The following is an 18,188-nucleotide window of genomic DNA, read 5'->3' as shown; positions in this document are numbered from 1 at the left end:
ACTCAATAAGATAGAATTATAAAATCTATAACTAGGGCAGCAAAATTCATACAGTTCACAGATAAAAACAGAACGAAGTTGCACATTCACCAAGGTTTCAAGAATCTTAGCTAGACAAGAACGCCTTGATATGAGACGATAGTCGTCAAGATCACAACAATCACCTCCCTTATGTAGGGGCAGCACATAGGCTGATTTCCACACTTTTGGAACTTTTCCTGATAAATATTACATTAAAGATGTGAGTTATTGAACCAACAATAAGGAACGCTGCACACTTGAGCAGACGTGGATCCAAATGGTCGGCCCCTGGAGATTTCTTAATGTCTAATGTCAACATCACAGCAAGGATGTCTGTCTGAATAGCCATAAGGAAAAACCCTATCTGACATTTTCAAAATTATTCAGTAAAATTCCCCCATCAACATCCAGCACATTGTCACAGTGAGTAGGTTTTTGAATTATATCAAAGAGAGAGCCTGCAAAAGTAAAATGTTGATTAAATTAATTATATCACTTTAATCAGTAATAGTGTCAGACGCTACATTTATTTGTAAGGGAAGAGAGTTTCCCAGAATTTATATGGATTTCCAGTACAGTCAGCTAGAGTGTTAATATAATAATTAGACTTCGGTTTTTCAAAGAAGTTTTACACATAGATTTCTGAATTTTCGTAAGGATTGCCAGTCCCGGCCAGAGTCAGTACTTCTAGCCATGGCCCAGGCAACATCTCTTTTGCGTATGAACTCAGATATTTCAGGTGTGAACCAAGAATTCAATCTATTTTGAACTCTCCATTTTTTAAATGGGGCATGCTTATCTACAATGTTGTTAAAAACAGTTTTAAAGTGACCTGGAGCCTATTCAGAATCCGGTATTGTCACATTAGGTCACCACGAGACTAAGCCTGACAGGTTCTGATCCCAGGGAATGTCCCTTGGTTGACGTCCTGTGGATGAAGCGTCTGGGAGGGGGTACCATCCGGCGCTCTAGGTCACCACGAGACTCAGCCGGATTGACAGGTTCCCTGATCCCAGGGAATGTCCCTTGGTTGGCGTCCTGTGGATGAAGCGTCTGGGAGGGGGTACTGTCATGTGTGTTCTCTCTCCGGCGCTCTAGGTCACCATGCTCGCGAGACTCAGCCGGATTGACAGGTTCCCTGATCCCAGGGAATGTCCCTTGGTTGGCGTCCTGTGGATGAAGCGTCTGGGAGGGGGTACTGTCATGTGTGCTCTCTCTCCAGCCTCTAAGTCACCATGCTGCTCATCCATCCATCATGTCCCCATCATTACGCGCACCAGAGCCTCATGACACTAACCTGGACTCAATCACCTCCTTGATTACCTTCCCTATATATGTCACTCACTTTGGCTCCTTCCCCAGGCGTTATTGTTTCTGTTTCACGTCTGTGCATTGTTCGTGGTTTGTATTGTTTATTTATTGAATCACTCACTCCCTGAACTTGCTTCCTGACTCTCATCGTTACAGGTATAGCTAAGATACCATTAAGATCACAATGGTAGACATCATGTAAAAAAGCTTGTTTACAAAATAGTTAAAAATGTATCCTGGTAATAATACATGTTTTTTTCCCTATGAGTCCTAACATCTCTAATACAAGCAATAGGACAGTGATCACTAATATCAAGGGAGAAAACACCACTAGCCACAAATCTCTCTGGAGTATTTGACAACACAAGGTCAATTATTGTTGATTTAGTAGAATCCCTCAGATTTGGACATGTGGGTTTAGTAATCAACTGAGTAAGGTTTAGGTTATTACACAAATATTTTAAACAGTCTGAGTCTTGAGTTCCCCAGGACAGGTTAAAGTCACCCATGACCAACATTTCAGAAGTAGAAAAGGAAGCTATTTAGTCAGTGAAACTAGTTAACAAACATTTCTTAGCAGAGGGAGGGTTGTAGACTCCCAGAACAGTTACTTTAGAATTAGAACCAAGTTGAATACTTAAAGCTATAAATTCTAATTATTTAGGACTGGACCAAGCCTTTAAAAGAGACACAGAAAGGTTACTTTTAGTATAGATAGCAACACCACCACCTTTGCCCATTCTATCAGCCCTGAAAACTTTAAAACCATCAATAGTAAATCCTCATAATCCACAATTCTCAGAAAACCATGTTTCTGATCAAATACAAATATCTGGATCCCCCTGGTCAGCCCAGATCTTGATGTAGTCCCTTTCTGGAAAAAGGCTGCAAACATTTAGGTGCATGAATTTCAAAGCTTTTCAGGCTTTGAAATCACCTGGAGTGTCAACAAAAGCTGGGTCATTACTTCCCAACCTATTATTGATAACCAAAGGCTGCATAGCAATGGAAATTAAATTGTCAAAATTGACCCCAATCCGCCCTATATATTGTGTATCTGTCACTGTTGGCGTTGAGATGTAATAATAGTATGCATTACCTGAGACAGCAGTGGCTTCAATTTACAATACAAATTGGTACAAATGCTAGGAAGTATCCTCCTTTCTAGCCATAGCAGGGCTAGCAACACTCTACGAGAGGTCGACCGATCATGAATTTTCAACTTTCTTATCCAACACATTGTTTTTGCATTATTTAAACCAAATTGAACATGTTTCATTATTTACTTGAGGCTAAATAGATTTTATTGATGTATTATATTAAGTTAAAATAAGTGTTTATTCAGTATTGTTGTAATTGTCATTTTGCAAATATTCTTTAAAAATCGGCCGATTAATCGGTATCGACTTTTTTGGTCCACCAATAATCGGTATCGGTATCGGTGTTGAAGAATCATAATCGGTCGACCTCTAGTGGATATATTGAAGCAACAATACATCAGTCTGGAAGTTAAAGCTTGGTCGCAAATGGGTCTTCCAAATGGACAATGACCCCAAGCATACTTCCAAAGTTGTGGCAAAATGACTTAAGGACAACAAAGTCAAGGTATTGGAGTGGCCATCACAAAGCCCTGACCTCAAGTCTATAGAAAATTTGTGGGCAGAACTGAAAAAGCGTGTGCGAGCAAGGAGGTCCACATCCTGACTCAGTTACACCAGCTCTGACTTATTGTAGGAAGCTTGTGGAAGGCTACCCGAAATGTTTGACCCAAGTTAAACAATTTAAAGGCAATGCTACCAAATACTAATTCAGTGTTTGTAAACTTCGGACCAACGGGAATGTGATGAAAGAAATAAAAGCTGAAATAAATCTCTCTCTACTATTATTCTGACATTCAACATTCTTAAAATAAAGTGGTGATCCTAACTGACCTAAGACAGGGATTTTTACTAGGATTAAATGTCAGGAATTGTGAAAAACTGAGTTCCGACTTCAACTGTATGACTTCTACTTCATTACTTCAATGATGCAAAATAAACTGGTGTCCACATACAATGACAGGGATCATCAACTAGATTCAGCTGGCGGCTTATTGAGGCTACCAACACTGAACCATGCATAAGAGCACCAACTGTTCCGGATGACTGTGTGATCGTGCTCTCTGTAGCGGATGTAAGACATTCAAACAGGTTAACATTCACAAGGCCGCAGGGCCAGACGCATTATCAGGACGGATAATCAGAGCATGCGCTGACCAGCTGACAAGTATCTTCACTGACATTTTCAACCCCTCCCTGACCCAGTCTGCCAGTCTGTAATACCTACATGTTTCAAGCAGACCATCATAGTTCCTGTGCACAAGAACACCAAGGTAACCTGTCTAAATGACGATCACATCTGTAGCCATGAAATGCTTAAAAGGTTGGTGATGGCTCACAGCAACACCATCATCCCAGACATCCGGAACCCACTCCAATTCGCATACCGCACCAACAGATCCACAGATGACGCATCTCTATTGCAAACCACACTGGATTTTCCCACCTCGACAAAAGGAACACCTACGTTAGAATACTGTTTATTTACTACAGCTCAGCATTTAACACCATAGTGCCCACCAAGGTCATCACTAAGCTAAGGACCCTAGGACTGAACACCTCCCTATGTAACTGGATCCTGGACTTCCTGACGGGCCGTCCCCAGGTTGTAAGGGTAGGCAACAACACATCTGCCACGCTGACCCTTAACACATGCCTGCTTAGCCCCATCCTGTTCTCCCACGACTGTGTGGCCGTACACAACTCCAACATCATCAATAAGTTTGCCAATGACACAATCGTGGTAGGCCTGATTCCCAATGACACTGAAACAGCCTATAGAGAGGTTGTCAGAGACCTGGCAATGTGGTGCCAGGAAAACAACCTCTCCCTAAATGTCAGCAAGACAAAGGAGCTGATAGTGGACTACAGGAAACGGAAGGTTGAAGCACACCTAGACCTGTGGCGGACATGACACATTTAGCATCTCCTGGCTTCCACGCATAGCCTACAAGCCACTGATACAGACCTTTGGAACAGCTACATTTTAAAAAGGCTAATAAATCCATGTAATATAGCCTACACCATCACAATAAACCCATGATTTATTTTAGACAGGTCTAAAGAAACATGATACGAAGAAAATGTAGTCTATTTCAGAAGAACAGAACACTCTGAGTTGTCCTTATGTTAGGCCCTGATGTGGCTATGTCAGATTTGCTTAGAATTCCATGGCATTATTTTATATATGTATATTGAGCTATATGCTCCTATATGCTTAATGTAGAGTTATTCATGTAACTTTAGTTGTTCTACAAACGCTGGGCTATATTTTCTGATTTTTAATACATTGCAAGGCTGCATGATGCGACTCTAATGATGATCTGAAAGTTGCATGAAAGGCATGAGCTCTGCTTTGCTTTTTGCGCAGGCTGAACACAATTAACATTCTGAACATAGTCCAGGACAGTTGTGGGATGCGATAGATCCCGAATTAATACAACCACTAGCATAAAAAAAAAATATTTTAAGCAATGAGCCTGACGCAACAGATGGGAACGTTTAGCTTAAAATGTTGATAAACTAATAGGCTATTTCTTCACATTATAAGCGCAGCAATGTCCACACAGCAATAAGAGAGAATGTTCTATTAGCAGGAAAACACCATGAACACAAATGTGATTATGCATGTAATGCTTTTATTGTAAAAGGGGCATTGTTATGGTGAAAATGATCTTGCCCAAACTTGAAACTCACGCGCTGCGTATGTATGCCAGTTAGACTCTACACCCGTTCTAAACCGGATTAATGGGCTTCATTTTAAGAAGTTATTTGGCCACTTGATACAAACCTTATCAAAACATATATGGGCTAGGCGACATGAGGTGTGAAACTATGATTTGAAAAAGCATGCACTGTTTGCCTTCACAAGTGATAGGCTAATATTGTCACCAATTACACTATTCTTGATTGAATCTTGTCTTTACACATACTAATTAATATGTGTGTGAAGTTTGTTTTGATTTTGAATGGACCATTATTATGCACGTATCTCGAATCAGGGGCAGCGGGAAAAAAATACATGTAATCCATAGCGAAAGGAGGACGCTGTTCCCGTGGTTAATTTTCATACCAGCCAGGTAGGCTATACTCCTGTTTTAAAGAGAAGCAATGTGCTTAATATTAGGAAAGTTGAGAAATAAATATAGTAGGCCTAGCCTATAGAAAGCTGATAGGATCCTCCTATTTTTAAGAGGCCATCGCTCTGTTTCCTAACACAATTGTATAGCCTATAGAAATGTTGCGCAACATGAATTCATGGGCTTTCATGAAGTGTTTGATTAGATTTTTGATTACATTTGCAGTGATGTCAGAGTGATTAAAGGGACAATAGAGTGCTGAGTACAAGGCAGTTAGCAAGTTTGGTAGTCTACTAATGACCATCAGCAGCATCAGAGCTTGGAGAAGACTAATTACCGTGTCTAAACGGTCACATGGAATTTGACTGCCATCATGACCCGTGACCACCGGTGTGGCGGAAATACAGTCACCGTAACAGCACTAAACACGCCCCCATTCACATTGAAGGGGCTGTAGTGGAGTGGGTCGAGAGCTTTAAGGTCATTAGTGTCCACATCCCTAAGGATGTATCATGTTCTAAACATACCAACATAGTCAAGAAGAGGGAACGACAGGAGGCTGAAAAGACTTGGCATGAACTCTCAGTAGGTTTGGGCGGTATCCAGATTGTCATTCTGTTTCTGTACCATACCAGGTATACGGTATTACCAAATGTACACACAAAGTTCACCATTTTTGTTATGGACAAAACTGTTTAAGCAACAGGGATCTTGATCCAGGAGAGGACTGAAGGTCTCTGCTGTAAACAAGAAGCTTGATTTTGACATCTAGACACTTATCTAGCAAGTTAGCAAACCAAATGCATAGCTGGAGCCCTGGGTTAAATAAATAATGTATTTATCTTAGACTTCTTATAGTTATATTTAACATATAATTAGAAGCGGTGGCATAGCACGCACCCCCACAGCCTGTGGTATTGAAAATCATAGCGTCGGTATTTCGAAATACACCGGTATAGGGTATAAACATTATTTCGCCCAAGGCTAGCCCTCAGATCCTCAAAAAGTTCTACAGCTGCACCATTGAGAGCATCTTGACCGCTGCATCACCGCTTGAATGGCAACTCCTTGGCATCCGACCGTAAGGCACTACAGAGGGTAGTGCGTACGGCCCAGTACATCACTGGGGCTGAGCTCCCTGCCATCCAGGACCTCTATACCAGGCGGTGTCAGAGGAAGGCCCTAAAAATTGTCAGACTCCAGCCACCCAAGTCATAGACTGTTCTCGCTGCTACCGCACGGCAAGCAGTACCGGAGAATCATGTCTGGGACCAAAAGGCTACTGAACAGCTTCTTCCCCCAAGCCATAAGACTGCTGAACAGTTAATCAAGTGGCTACACTGACTCTCTAGCTCCGGCTCTATGCACACTCACTGGACTCTACCCACACGTGCTACACTGACACTCCAACACACAAACCCACACACAGAACATGCAAACATAGGCATATTGACATACGCTTCTGCTACTCTTTATTATCTATCATGATTGTCAAGTCAATTTTACCCTTACCTACATGTACAGTACCAGTCAAATTTTGGACACACCTACTCATTCAAGTTTTTTTTTAATTTGTACTATTTTCTACATTGTAGAATTATAGTGAAGACATCAAAACTATGAAATAACACACACATGGAATCATGTAGTAACCAAAAAAGTGTTAAACAAATCTAAATATATTTTATATTTATGTTATTCAAAGTAGCCACCCTTTGCCTTGATGACAGCTTTGCAGACTCTTGGCATTCTCTCAACCAGCTTCATGAGGTAGTCAGTCACCTGGAATGCATTTCAATTAAACAGGTGTGCCTTGTTAAAAGTTCATTTATTTCCTTCTTAATGCAATTGAGCCAATCAGTTGTGTTGTGACAAGGTAGATATCCCTATTTGGCAAAAGACCAATTCCATAGTATGGCAAGAACAGCTCAAATAAGCAAAGAGAAACGACAGTCCATCATTACTGTAAGACATGGTCAGTCAATACGGAAAATTTCAAGAACGTTGAAGGTTTCTTCAAGTGCAGTCGCAAAAACCATCAAGCGCTATGATGAAACTGGCTCTCATGAGGACCGCCACAGGAAAGGAAGACCCAGAGTTACCTCAGCTGCAGAGGATAAGTTCATTAGAGTTACCAGGCTCAGAAATTGCAGCCCAAACAAATGCTTCACAGAGTTCAAGTAACAGACACATCTCAACATCAACTGTTCAGAGGAGACAGGGTGAATCAGGCCTTCATTGCCAAATTGCTGAAAAGAAACCACTACTAAAGGACACCAATGAGAAGAAGAGACGTGTTTGGGCCAAGAAACACGAGCAATGGACATCAGACTGGTGGAAATATGTCCTTTGGACTGAGGAGTCCAAATGAGAGATTTTTGGTTCCCTCCGCTGTGTGTTTGTGAGACGCAAAGTAGGTGAACAGATAATCTTCGCATGTGTGGTTCCCACTGTGAAGCACGGAGGAGGTGGTGTGATAGTGTGGGGGTGCTTTGCTGGTGACACTGTGTGATTCATTTTGAATTCAAGGCACACTTAACCAGTATGGCTACCACAGCATTCTGCAGCGATACGCCATCCCATCTGGTTTGCAGCTAGTGGGACTATCATTTGTTTCTCAACAGGACAATGACCCAACACACCTCCAGGCTGTGTAAGGGCTATTTGACCAAGAAGGAGAGTGATGGAGAGCTGCACCAGATGACCTGGCCTCCACAATCACCCAATTTCAACCCCAGTAAGATGGTTGGGATGAGTTGGACCGCAGAGTGAAAGAAAAACAGCCAACAAGTGCTCAGCATATGTGGGAACTCCTTCAAGACTGTTGGAAAAGCATTCCAGGTGAAGCTGGTTGAGAGAATGCCAAGAGTGTGCAAAGCTGTCATCAAGGCAAAGGGAGGCTACTTTGAAGAATCTAAAATATATTTTTTAGATTCTTTATTATATATTATAATTATATATTATAACACTTATTTCATAGTTTTGATGTCTTCACTATTATTCTACAATGTAGAAAATAGTAAAAATAAAGAAAAACCTTTAATGAGTAGGTGTACAAACTTTTGTACCAATTACCTCAACTACCTCGTACCTCTGCACACTGACTCGGTACTGGTAGTCCTTGTATAAAATCTCGTTATTGTTATTTTGTTCCTACTTCCTTTTTGGTTCATTTTTTATACTTTTTAAGTTTGCATTGTTGGGAATGGGCTCTTAAGCATTTCCCGGTAAAGTCTACACCTATTGTATTTGGCACATGTGAAAAATGAAATTTGATTTGATGAGAAGCTGCTGCCGAATGGGGATCCTTACAAAGGAATGAAATTACATGAGGGAAACAGTTTTGTTGATGCTAAGAATGGAATGTATATGTTTTTAAATAACATCCTTAAACATTTTTGAACATTATTAAAGTTTTCTTCATGTTCTGAGAAATGTTTTAAAGTGAATTGTGTGGAATATATATATTTTTTACATTCCCAGAATATTGCCAACAACTGACATTAAAGAGAATCTACAACCTCTGAACATTCTGAGAACATGGCTTAAGTCACACCATTTTGTGAACATTCCCAAAATGTAGTAAAATATGACATAAAACTAAAACTACTTTGGAACTTGTGTGGAATGTTCTGTGGAAGTACTGAAATTCCCACAGAATGTTGTTTCTTAACGTTCTCAGAACAATTTAAGAACATGACTTTAAATAGAACCATAGATTACCCACAACCAACAATGATGAGACAGCCGACAATCACGCTTTCACCAAGCTCTAAGAAACATATGGTTCTCGGAACGATATGTGCTAGCTGGGAGTTTTCTCTACCCAGCCAGCCAGGTGCTTCCTGTTTCACGATTGGATCTTGTTTGCTGAGGTTAAAAATATCCTAGACCCGACTTCATGTCCCTGTAACGGAGCACCTAGCGATCAAGATGATGCACTCACTAGGCAGACTCAGGGTTGCTGTATGTTTGAAAGCTGCAGGTTTGAACAGTAGCATCCAAAAATGTCTGAAAACCTATTTCTTCAAAGCGCACCTTGGTGTAACCACCCCCCCCCCCCCCCCCAGAAAACAAAATAATATTAACTTACTGTTGCACTTCTAAATGGGTCTGAACAGGTGTGCAATAGTGCTTGTTGATGTTACCGTTTAAAAAAAAACACCCAGCCAGTGCTTAATTTGTAAATCGGTAGGTGCCGGAACAAAAAGTGAGCGTGAGAGGGGGTGACCTGGGGAGCTCTGAAGTACCGGAATGTATGATAAAAATCGCCTTTATAATAAAACATTGCATACATGTAATTAAACTTGCGTAGTGCCAAAGAGCAATAGAGTAGTGGCACTTACAGAAGTTGCACACCACGGGGAACATTTTTCGAAGTCTTTTTTTAAACACATTTCATGCAATTCTATGTCATATTACACGACTGGAGACCTTCGCAGAATCTTATTCAATATCCCACATCGAAATGACAAGACAACTTTGACACTAAGAAACTGAGATCAATGAAAACGACGTGGCCTTGAATCCATCGATAGCCCAGGCCTAGGTGTGTGGAGACACATTGTAGGCTACAATATGAGGAGGAAATTATAGTCTTAAAAAAAGCTTTCCAGTGATGCACAGCTCACTCGCTGGTGATGGCCGATGCACTCGAAACAAAAGCCTCTCTCTCTCACTCCTGTTTTTACTTTGTAAAACAATATTTGGAAGTTGACCAAATATTTTGATAGCCTACAGCACACTGATTAGAGTCTTCCCTCTCATTAGGAGCCATGTGCTTTCCAACCTTAGTTTTCCCGCGATTGTATTTGAAATATTGCGAAAGGCCTGTTTTTGTCTGCATACAGATTTGCCGCCCAGTGGAATGGAACACTGGTGTTACAATTGCAAAGCAGAATTTGCGTGGCTCAACCAGTTGGAACGTTGTCAAGGAGGGCGGTCACGTGTGTTGTGAAACTTAGGATCACTGGTTTGAGCGCCATATGGGACAGTTACCAGCACACTGACCCCGATACAAAATAATTGCTCCTGGTTTTCCCCCCAAAAAATGTAACGACTATCAGGGTCGATATGATCAATACAATCACACAGTTTGTATTCTTCCGCAATAAATTGTATTGATACAAGTCTATTTGATGTAAAGACTGGTTGAAGTGCATAGTAAAAGCCACTTGTTTTCTCAGTATTTTCAATTGTGGTGTCACAAGGGGGGGTTCTGACCAAAGATGGCCACCAGCTACAGCTCCCATAATCCTTTGTGCTACAGGTCACCTGACCTAGTTATGGGCTAAGTTGGCAGCGCTTGTGCAGCACTGAGAGCTTGGCACCAGAACACTAGCATGGCCTGCTGAAGGCTCTCCACAGCTCAATTAACTTTAGTGTTTGAGTCAAGTGTTGATGATTAAGTCATTTTATACCCAGACAGAGCTAGGCCTTTTAAGGGAAGTTTAATCATGTACACTATATATACAGAAGTATGTGGACACCCCTTCAAATTAGTGGATTCGGCAATTTCAGCCGAGGTGTATAACAGGTGTATAAAATCGAGTACACAGCCATGCGATCTCCATAGACAAGCAATGGCGGTGGAATGGCCTGTACTGAAAAGCTCAGTGACTTTCAACGTGGCACCGTCATAGGATGCCACCTTTCCAACAAGTCAGTTTGTCAAATGTCTGCCCTGCTGGAGCTGCCCCGGTCAACTGTAAGTGCTGTTATTGTGAAGTGGAAACATCTAGGAGCAACAACGGCTCAGCCACGAAGTGGTAGGCCACACAAGCTCACAGAACCGGACCGCCGAGTGCTGAAGCACGTAGCGCGTAAAAATCGTCTGTCCTTGGTTGCAACACTCACTACCGAGTTCCAAACTGCCTCTGGAAGCAATGTCAGCACAATAACTGTTTCAAGGGCTGAGCAACTGCACACAAGCCTAAGATCACCATGCGCAATGCCAAGCGTCGGCTGGAGTGATGAGTCACGCTTCATCAGGCAGTCCGATGGACTAATCTGTGTTTGGCGGATGCAGGAGAACTCTACCTGCCCCAATGCATAGTGCCAACTGTAAAGTTTGTGGAGGAGGAATAATGGTCTGGGGCTGTTTTTCATGGTTCGGGCTAGACCCCTTAGTTCCAGTGAAGGGAAATCTTAATGCTACAGCATTCAATGAAATTCTATATGCTGTGTGGCAACAGTTTGGGGAAGGCCCTTTCCTGTTTCAGCATGACAATGCCCCCATGCACAAAGCGAGGTCCAACAGAAATGGTTTGTCGAGATCGGTGTGGAAGAACTGGCCTGCACAGAGCGCTGACCTCAACCCCATCGAATACCTTTGGGATGAATTTGAACGCTGACTGCGAGCCAGGCCAAATCACCCAACATCAGTGCCGACCTCACTAATGCTCTTGTGGCTGAATGGAAGCAAGTCCCCGCAGGAATGTTCCAACATTTATTTTATTTATTTAACCTTTATTTAACTAGGCAAGTCAGTTAAGAACAAATTCTTATTGACAATGACGGCCTACCAAAAGGAAAAAAGGCCTCCTGTGGGGACGGGGGCTGGAATTTAAAAAAAATCTATACATCACGACAAGAGAGACAACACAACACTACATAAAGAGAGACCTAAGACAGGAAAGTCTCCCCATAAGAGGCTGTTGTAGCAGCAAAGGGGTACCAACTCCATATTAATGCCCATGATTTTGGAATTAGTTCGACGAGCGGGTGTCCACACACTTTTGAGCATGTAGTGTATTTCTATGTTTTTAATTTAAAGCCTTTATTTTCACTGAAACCTGTCTCAATAGCATTTGTGCAGTTATCATCCTGCCTATTTATGGTCCCTGTGTGTTCGGGTCAATCCCTACACCACACAATTGTCAATTATTTCACTAGTAACTGCAGATCATGGAGTGAAGTCCAGTTAAATAATTTAGTATTTATGGGAGGTAACATCTCACTTGACACAGATGTCAATTCAACGTCTATTCCACATAGATTCAACATAATTGCATTGAAATTACGTGGAAACAACGTTGATTAAACCAATGTGTGCCCAGTGCGATGCACAAATGAGCTGTTTTTGCATAGCACATACCATAAGAACAATTAAAGTGGGTGACACTGCTCATACGTGGTGGACCACTGGCTCAAACCAGTATTTCCTTTCCCAATTTAGGCCTATATTCCCTGTCACTGTCCATAGAACTTACTCTACATTTAAGACAAAATATCCACAGGAAAGTATAATTAAACCAACATTTCAAAACGCTGGCACTTACTGGTTTCTTTCTATCATCTGAGGCATGCGCACACGATATAAACACGTGCACGAGCTCTGCTAGTGTTAATCACACTGCATACATGTAATGTGCCTACAGAAAGTATTCACACCCCTTGACTTTTTCTACATATTGTTGTAGCCAGATGCTAGATATCGAAAAGAAGGGCACCTACTGTATTGGTAGATTGGTAAAAAATAAAATAAGCCAACACTGAATATGCCTTTGAGCATGGTAAAGTCATTAATTACACTTTGGATGGTGTATCAATACACCCAGTCACTACAATTATACAGGCATCCTCCCTAACTCAGTTGCTGTAGAGGAAGGAAACCTCTCAGGGATTTCACCATTAGGTTAATGTTTAATGGCTGTGATAGGAGAAAACTGAGGATGGGTCAACAACATTGGAGCTACTCCACAATACTAACCAAATTGACAGACAGAGTGAAAAGAAGGAAGCCTGTACAGAATAAAAATATTCCAAAACATGCATCCTGTTTGCAATAAGTCACTAAAGTAAAACTGTAAAAAAAAAGTGGCAAAGAAATGAACTTTGTGTCCTGAATACAAAGCGTTATGAATGAAGCAAATCCAACACAACACATCACTGAGTACCACTCTTCATATTTTCAAGCATGGTGGTGGCTGTATCATGTTATGGGTATGCTTGTCATCGACAAGGACAAGGGAGTTTTTTAATGATAAAAAGAAATGGAATAGAGCTAAGCACAGGAAAATCCTAGAGGAAAACCTGATTCAGTCTGCTTTCCAACAGACACTGGGAGACAAATGTACCTCTCAGCAGAACAATAACCTAAAACCAAATAGGCCAAATATAAACTGGAATTTCTTACCAAGACCTAATTGAATGTTCCTGAGTGGCCTCGTTACAGTTTTGAGTCAAATCAGCAAGACTTGAAAATGGCTGTCTAGAAATGATCAACAACCAACTAGACAGAACTTGAAGACTTTTTGAATGAATAATGTGCAAATATTGTACAATCCAGGTATGCAAAGCTCTTAAGAGACTTACCCAGAAAGACTCACAGCTGTAATCGCTGCCAAATGTGATTCTAACATGTATTGACTCAGGGGGTTGACAACTTATCTAATCAAGATACTGTATATTTGTGTTTTAATTATTTTTTATAAATGTTAGAATTTCTTAGACTTTGATATTAGAGTATTGTGTAGATCATTGACGAAAAAATGACAATTAAATCCATTCTAATCCCACCTTGTAACGCAACAAAATGTGGAAAAAGTCCATGTGTGTAAATACATTCTGAATGCTCTGTATTTACACCATGTGCGCCTGCCTCAAGTGATGGAAACAACACCAATAGCAACAGTAACATAGGATATTCACCAAACAGAGGCATGGTAAACTTATACTCAAAACACACGTAGACCTTCTTTTCCTTACCTGTCCTGGGACTGCTCCTCATACATCCTCTCCTTGCCTTCTTTGAAAAGCCGGATAGCCCTTTTCGATTTCTTCATTAGGCTTTCAATGTAGACCTTAAAGTAATCATTCTCGCTGAGCTGAGTCAGTCTCTGGCTCTCCTCATATTTGCACTGAATTAGCCGCAGATGCTGGTACGTGTCAGGTAAGATATCCAAGATGTATGGGGGGCTGTTTTTCAGCTGTAGTCTAGGGTTCTGACAGAGACGAACCTGCAGAGAGAAGTTTGCAATACCATGAGTTATTAGGAGGATAGTTCAGACATGTTAATTCTGTTTGTTGCATTCTGCCTAACTGAGTTACAATTGCAATTTCCTTTTGACTCATGTTCATCCCAATATATTAAATCTTAACTAAAATAACAACATTGTATTTTGACCAATGCTTAAAACCTAATGATTAAACAACCCCTAATTTGCCTGCACACATAGGGGGAAAGGCCATTTAGGTTTACGTTATTAAAACTGGAAAGCATTCGATTAAATAGGGAGGAAAAGTCAGTCTACTGCAGGTATAAGCTCATTCAAAGCATAAATTATGCAATTGAATTGAAACAAACGTACCACTTTGTCCATAAGTTTCCAAGTTTTTTCAACTGTTCGGCGGTCAGCAGCAGCCTGTTTTGGTGGTCCGACTGCATCCTGAATTGCATCAATAATGCCTAAAATCCGACCTTTGCGTTGGTTTGGTCCGCGTCCACCTGGGTTATGGCCACTTAGAGCAGTTGCCATTGTCTATACACTGAGATAAATACAAATAATCTTAGGGTCTACAAGATGGTGACATTTTACTGCAGGTATTATGCATTATGATGTGGTTATAATCCTGTGTCTTGATACATAGATACTTTACATATCATGAACCTTATCATAATTGGCTCATACTGCTTATAACAAATGATAAAGAATAGTTTTAAGAAAAGTGTTAGCTCTTTGCAAGGTGCCACTAATGCAAAAGTACAACGCAAGACAACCATGCAAATTAGAAGGCCAAGTAGGCTATGCATTAGTCTATGTGTAGTAGCCAAAGCTATTATATCATCACGGTCACAAAGTGGCATGCCTGACTAGTGACCTCCTGCTGAAAACTTCAATATAAGGCCGGCTCCTTAACTCGAAAAACAAAAAAGAGCAGCCCCGCCACTTGATTTGCCTTAAAGCTGAGGGATAGAGCTGAATAAATGTAACCGATCTCAAATTCATAGATGGCTATGAATGCAAGGACTAGCAGTCCATTAGGTAAACATGAAAGTTTTAACCATATTTTGAAACTACCCTCTGGGCACAGACATCAAATCCACTTCAATTCCACGTTGGTTCAACGTAATTGAATTGAAATGACATGGAAACAACGTTGATTCAGCCAGTGTTAGCCCAGTGGGTAGTTCGTTTTTATTTTTTCTAAGCCATAATATTTGGGTTATGATGGGGTGAACTAAGACCATGGGGAATGTATAATGGTGGGGTTAAACAGTTGAGCTAAAATCATCGAGCATTATCTAGTATGCTATTCAATAATCAAAATGGGTATATCATTAGGCTAATTTAAATGATCAAAAACGGCACAGAGTAGGCCTAAGTTTTAAATCGTTAGCATATAGAAAGAGTAGACGAGTCTATTACACGAAATGAAAGTAGGCTAGCTCCCAATTCTGACAAAAGTGTGGCGACTGTGTCTTTATCATATGCAACCAATTCATGAGCGCATTTGACGTTCACAAATGCATAGGCTGTATCAAACTTTAAGACTACAAAAGAGTCCTGTGCGGCTATAATAAATACAAATAGGCAACATAAGACAATGGTTTCGTAAAGCGTAGTGCTATGACTTGTATTGATGATCGTGATAATAATGTTTTTTTAAACTACAGAAAAATAAATCATTGACTTACTGCGCACCACGCAGGAGAATGTCGACGGAATGATCCTGTTTCGAGGCTCGTGGAATAAACAACCCGACTGAAATGACAAATGGAGAGGAAATGTACGTGGAAACTACCACAGATCGCGTGTGACGGTCATTGCTTATCAATCATCCCACTTTTTGCTTTTCCAAAATCAATGTTTATAGATCGAATCAAATTTTCCCGAACTGAAGGAGCCAGTTGGCTCTACGTGGAAATGTAAAATGGTTGTGGGCGACAAAAATTATTATACGTCCCACTCTGCCCTGACATCCAGTAGGAGCTGTAACACTTAGCTGGATGTTCCATCCAGAATAGCATCCAAATCAGAGTTACAATATTCAGCATCCGGCTCAGAGTTACATTAACATCCAGCATTATTCACATACTTACATCCAGCATCTGGCTGAGAGTTACATCCAGCATCCTGCTGAGAGTTAAATCCAGCATCTGGCTGAGATTTACATCCAGAATACAGCTGAGAATTATATCCAGTTTCCGGCTCAGATTTACATCCAGCATCTGGCTCAGATTTACATCCAGAATACAGCTGAGAGTTACAGTGGGGCAAAAAAGTATTTAGTCAGCTACCAATTGTGCAAGTTGTCCCACTTAAAAAGATGAGAGAGGCCTGTAATTTTCATCATAGGTACACTTCAACTATGACAGACAAAATGAGAGAGAAAAATCCAGAAAATCACATTGTAGGATTTGTAATGAATTTATTTGCAAATTATGGTGGAAAATAAGTATTTCGCCGGATGGTGGCTGTTGTCGTTGTGTTGCTGGTTCGAGCCCAGGGAGGCGCGAGGAGAGGGACGGAAGCTATACTGTTATACTGGCGATGGTGGCTGTTGTCGGTGTGTTGCTGGTTCGAGCCCAGGGAGGAGTGAGGAGAGGGACGGAAGCTATACTGTTATACTGGCAATACTAAAGTGCCTATAAGAACATCCAATAATCAAAGGTTAATGAAATACAAATGGTATAGAGGGAAATAGTCCTATAATTCCTATAATAACTACAACCTAAAACTTCTTACCTGGGAATATTGAAGACTCATGTTAAAAGGAACCACCAGCTTTCATATGTTCTCATGTTCTGAGCAAGGAACTGAAACGTTAGCTTTCTTACATAGCACATATTGCACTTTTACTTTCTTCTCCAACACTTTGTTTTTGCATTATTGAAAACAAATTGAACATGTTTCATTATTTACTTGAGGCTAAATTGATTTTATGATGTATTATATTAAGTTAAAATAAGTATTAATTCAGTATTGTTGTAATTGTCATTATTATAAATAAATAAATCGGCCAATTAATCAGTATCGGCTTTTTTGGTCCTCCAATAATCGGTATCGGCGTTGGAAAATCATAATCGGTCGACCTCTAGTCTGGACCATCTGCAGCAACGGAATTACCACCCTGGTAGTGGGCTTAGCCTCTGCTTGGAGCCGCCTGACAGCCAACAAGACAACAGCCAAGGCTTTACCCTACAGTGGACATGACCTGTAACGCTTTGATGTCTTGTGCAGTCAGCTGGTGTCTAGTTGTCAACTTGGTCAGGGTTAGACCTATATAATTACTGTTGGACTGAACTTTTGCGATGATGGGTGGAGGTGCTGCGATGTTGGATGGTACTCTGTCTGGCTGATAGCGAGGCACCACCATGGCCAGGGCTTGGAATGTAATTTGTGGAGCCTGTTTGGGTTAGGTAAGATGTAAGGAGATATTACAAAAGTATATTTGGTATCAACATGTGGTGTCAATACAACTCCATCCAGACAAATAAACAAACATGTTTGTACAATAGTTGTTTGTCTTTTATTAAACCAGTGGTCCCTACCTGAGAGGTGTCATGTGAGGGGGGTATGAGCTGCAATAGGTCTGGTTCGGGGACCAACAGGATGTTGCTGGGGTAGTTGAGGAGGTAGGAAACCACAATGGTGTGACCACCCTTAGCACCTCCTCTTCACTCTCCTTTCCTTCCGTGTCCTCCTCGCTGCTGGATGATTCTAAGATCTCACTC

At 41.0% G+C, this 18,188-nt stretch overlaps 1 protein-coding gene across 5 annotated transcripts in view; it reads right to left on the bottom strand.

Moving 5' to 3' along the window:
• LOC139392740 (Cbl proto-oncogene B, E3 ubiquitin protein ligase) overlaps window positions 1–16,608 on the bottom strand; it is a 165,091-nt gene extending 148,483 nt beyond the window's left edge. For 3 of the 5 annotated variants that reach the window (XM_071140953.1, XM_071140958.1, XM_071140957.1), the window contains exons 1-3: window positions 16,149–16,495; window positions 14,821–14,998; window positions 14,219–14,469 (exon numbers count right to left, since the gene is read on the bottom strand). In XM_071140953.1, the coding sequence (XP_070997054.1) occupies window positions 14,219–14,469; window positions 14,821–14,988 (419 nt within the window). In that variant the 5' untranslated portion in view covers window positions 14,989–14,998; window positions 16,149–16,495. Of the gene's footprint in view, window positions 1–14,218; window positions 14,470–14,820; window positions 14,999–16,148; window positions 16,496–16,553 lie in introns of those variants that run through there. The other 2 variants (XM_071140955.1, XM_071140954.1) reach the window with 2 other exon arrangements.
• Between the last annotated feature and the right edge of the window lie 1,580 nt (window positions 16,609–18,188).

The sequence above is a fragment of the Oncorhynchus clarkii genome, chromosome 33 (genome assembly GCF_045791955.1).
Source record: "Oncorhynchus clarkii lewisi isolate Uvic-CL-2024 chromosome 33, UVic_Ocla_1.0, whole genome shotgun sequence".
NCBI lineage: Eukaryota > Metazoa > Chordata > Actinopteri > Salmoniformes > Salmonidae > Oncorhynchus > Oncorhynchus clarkii.
Note: the sequence above shows the minus strand (reverse complement) of the source record. Positions and strands in the feature narration are given on the sequence as shown.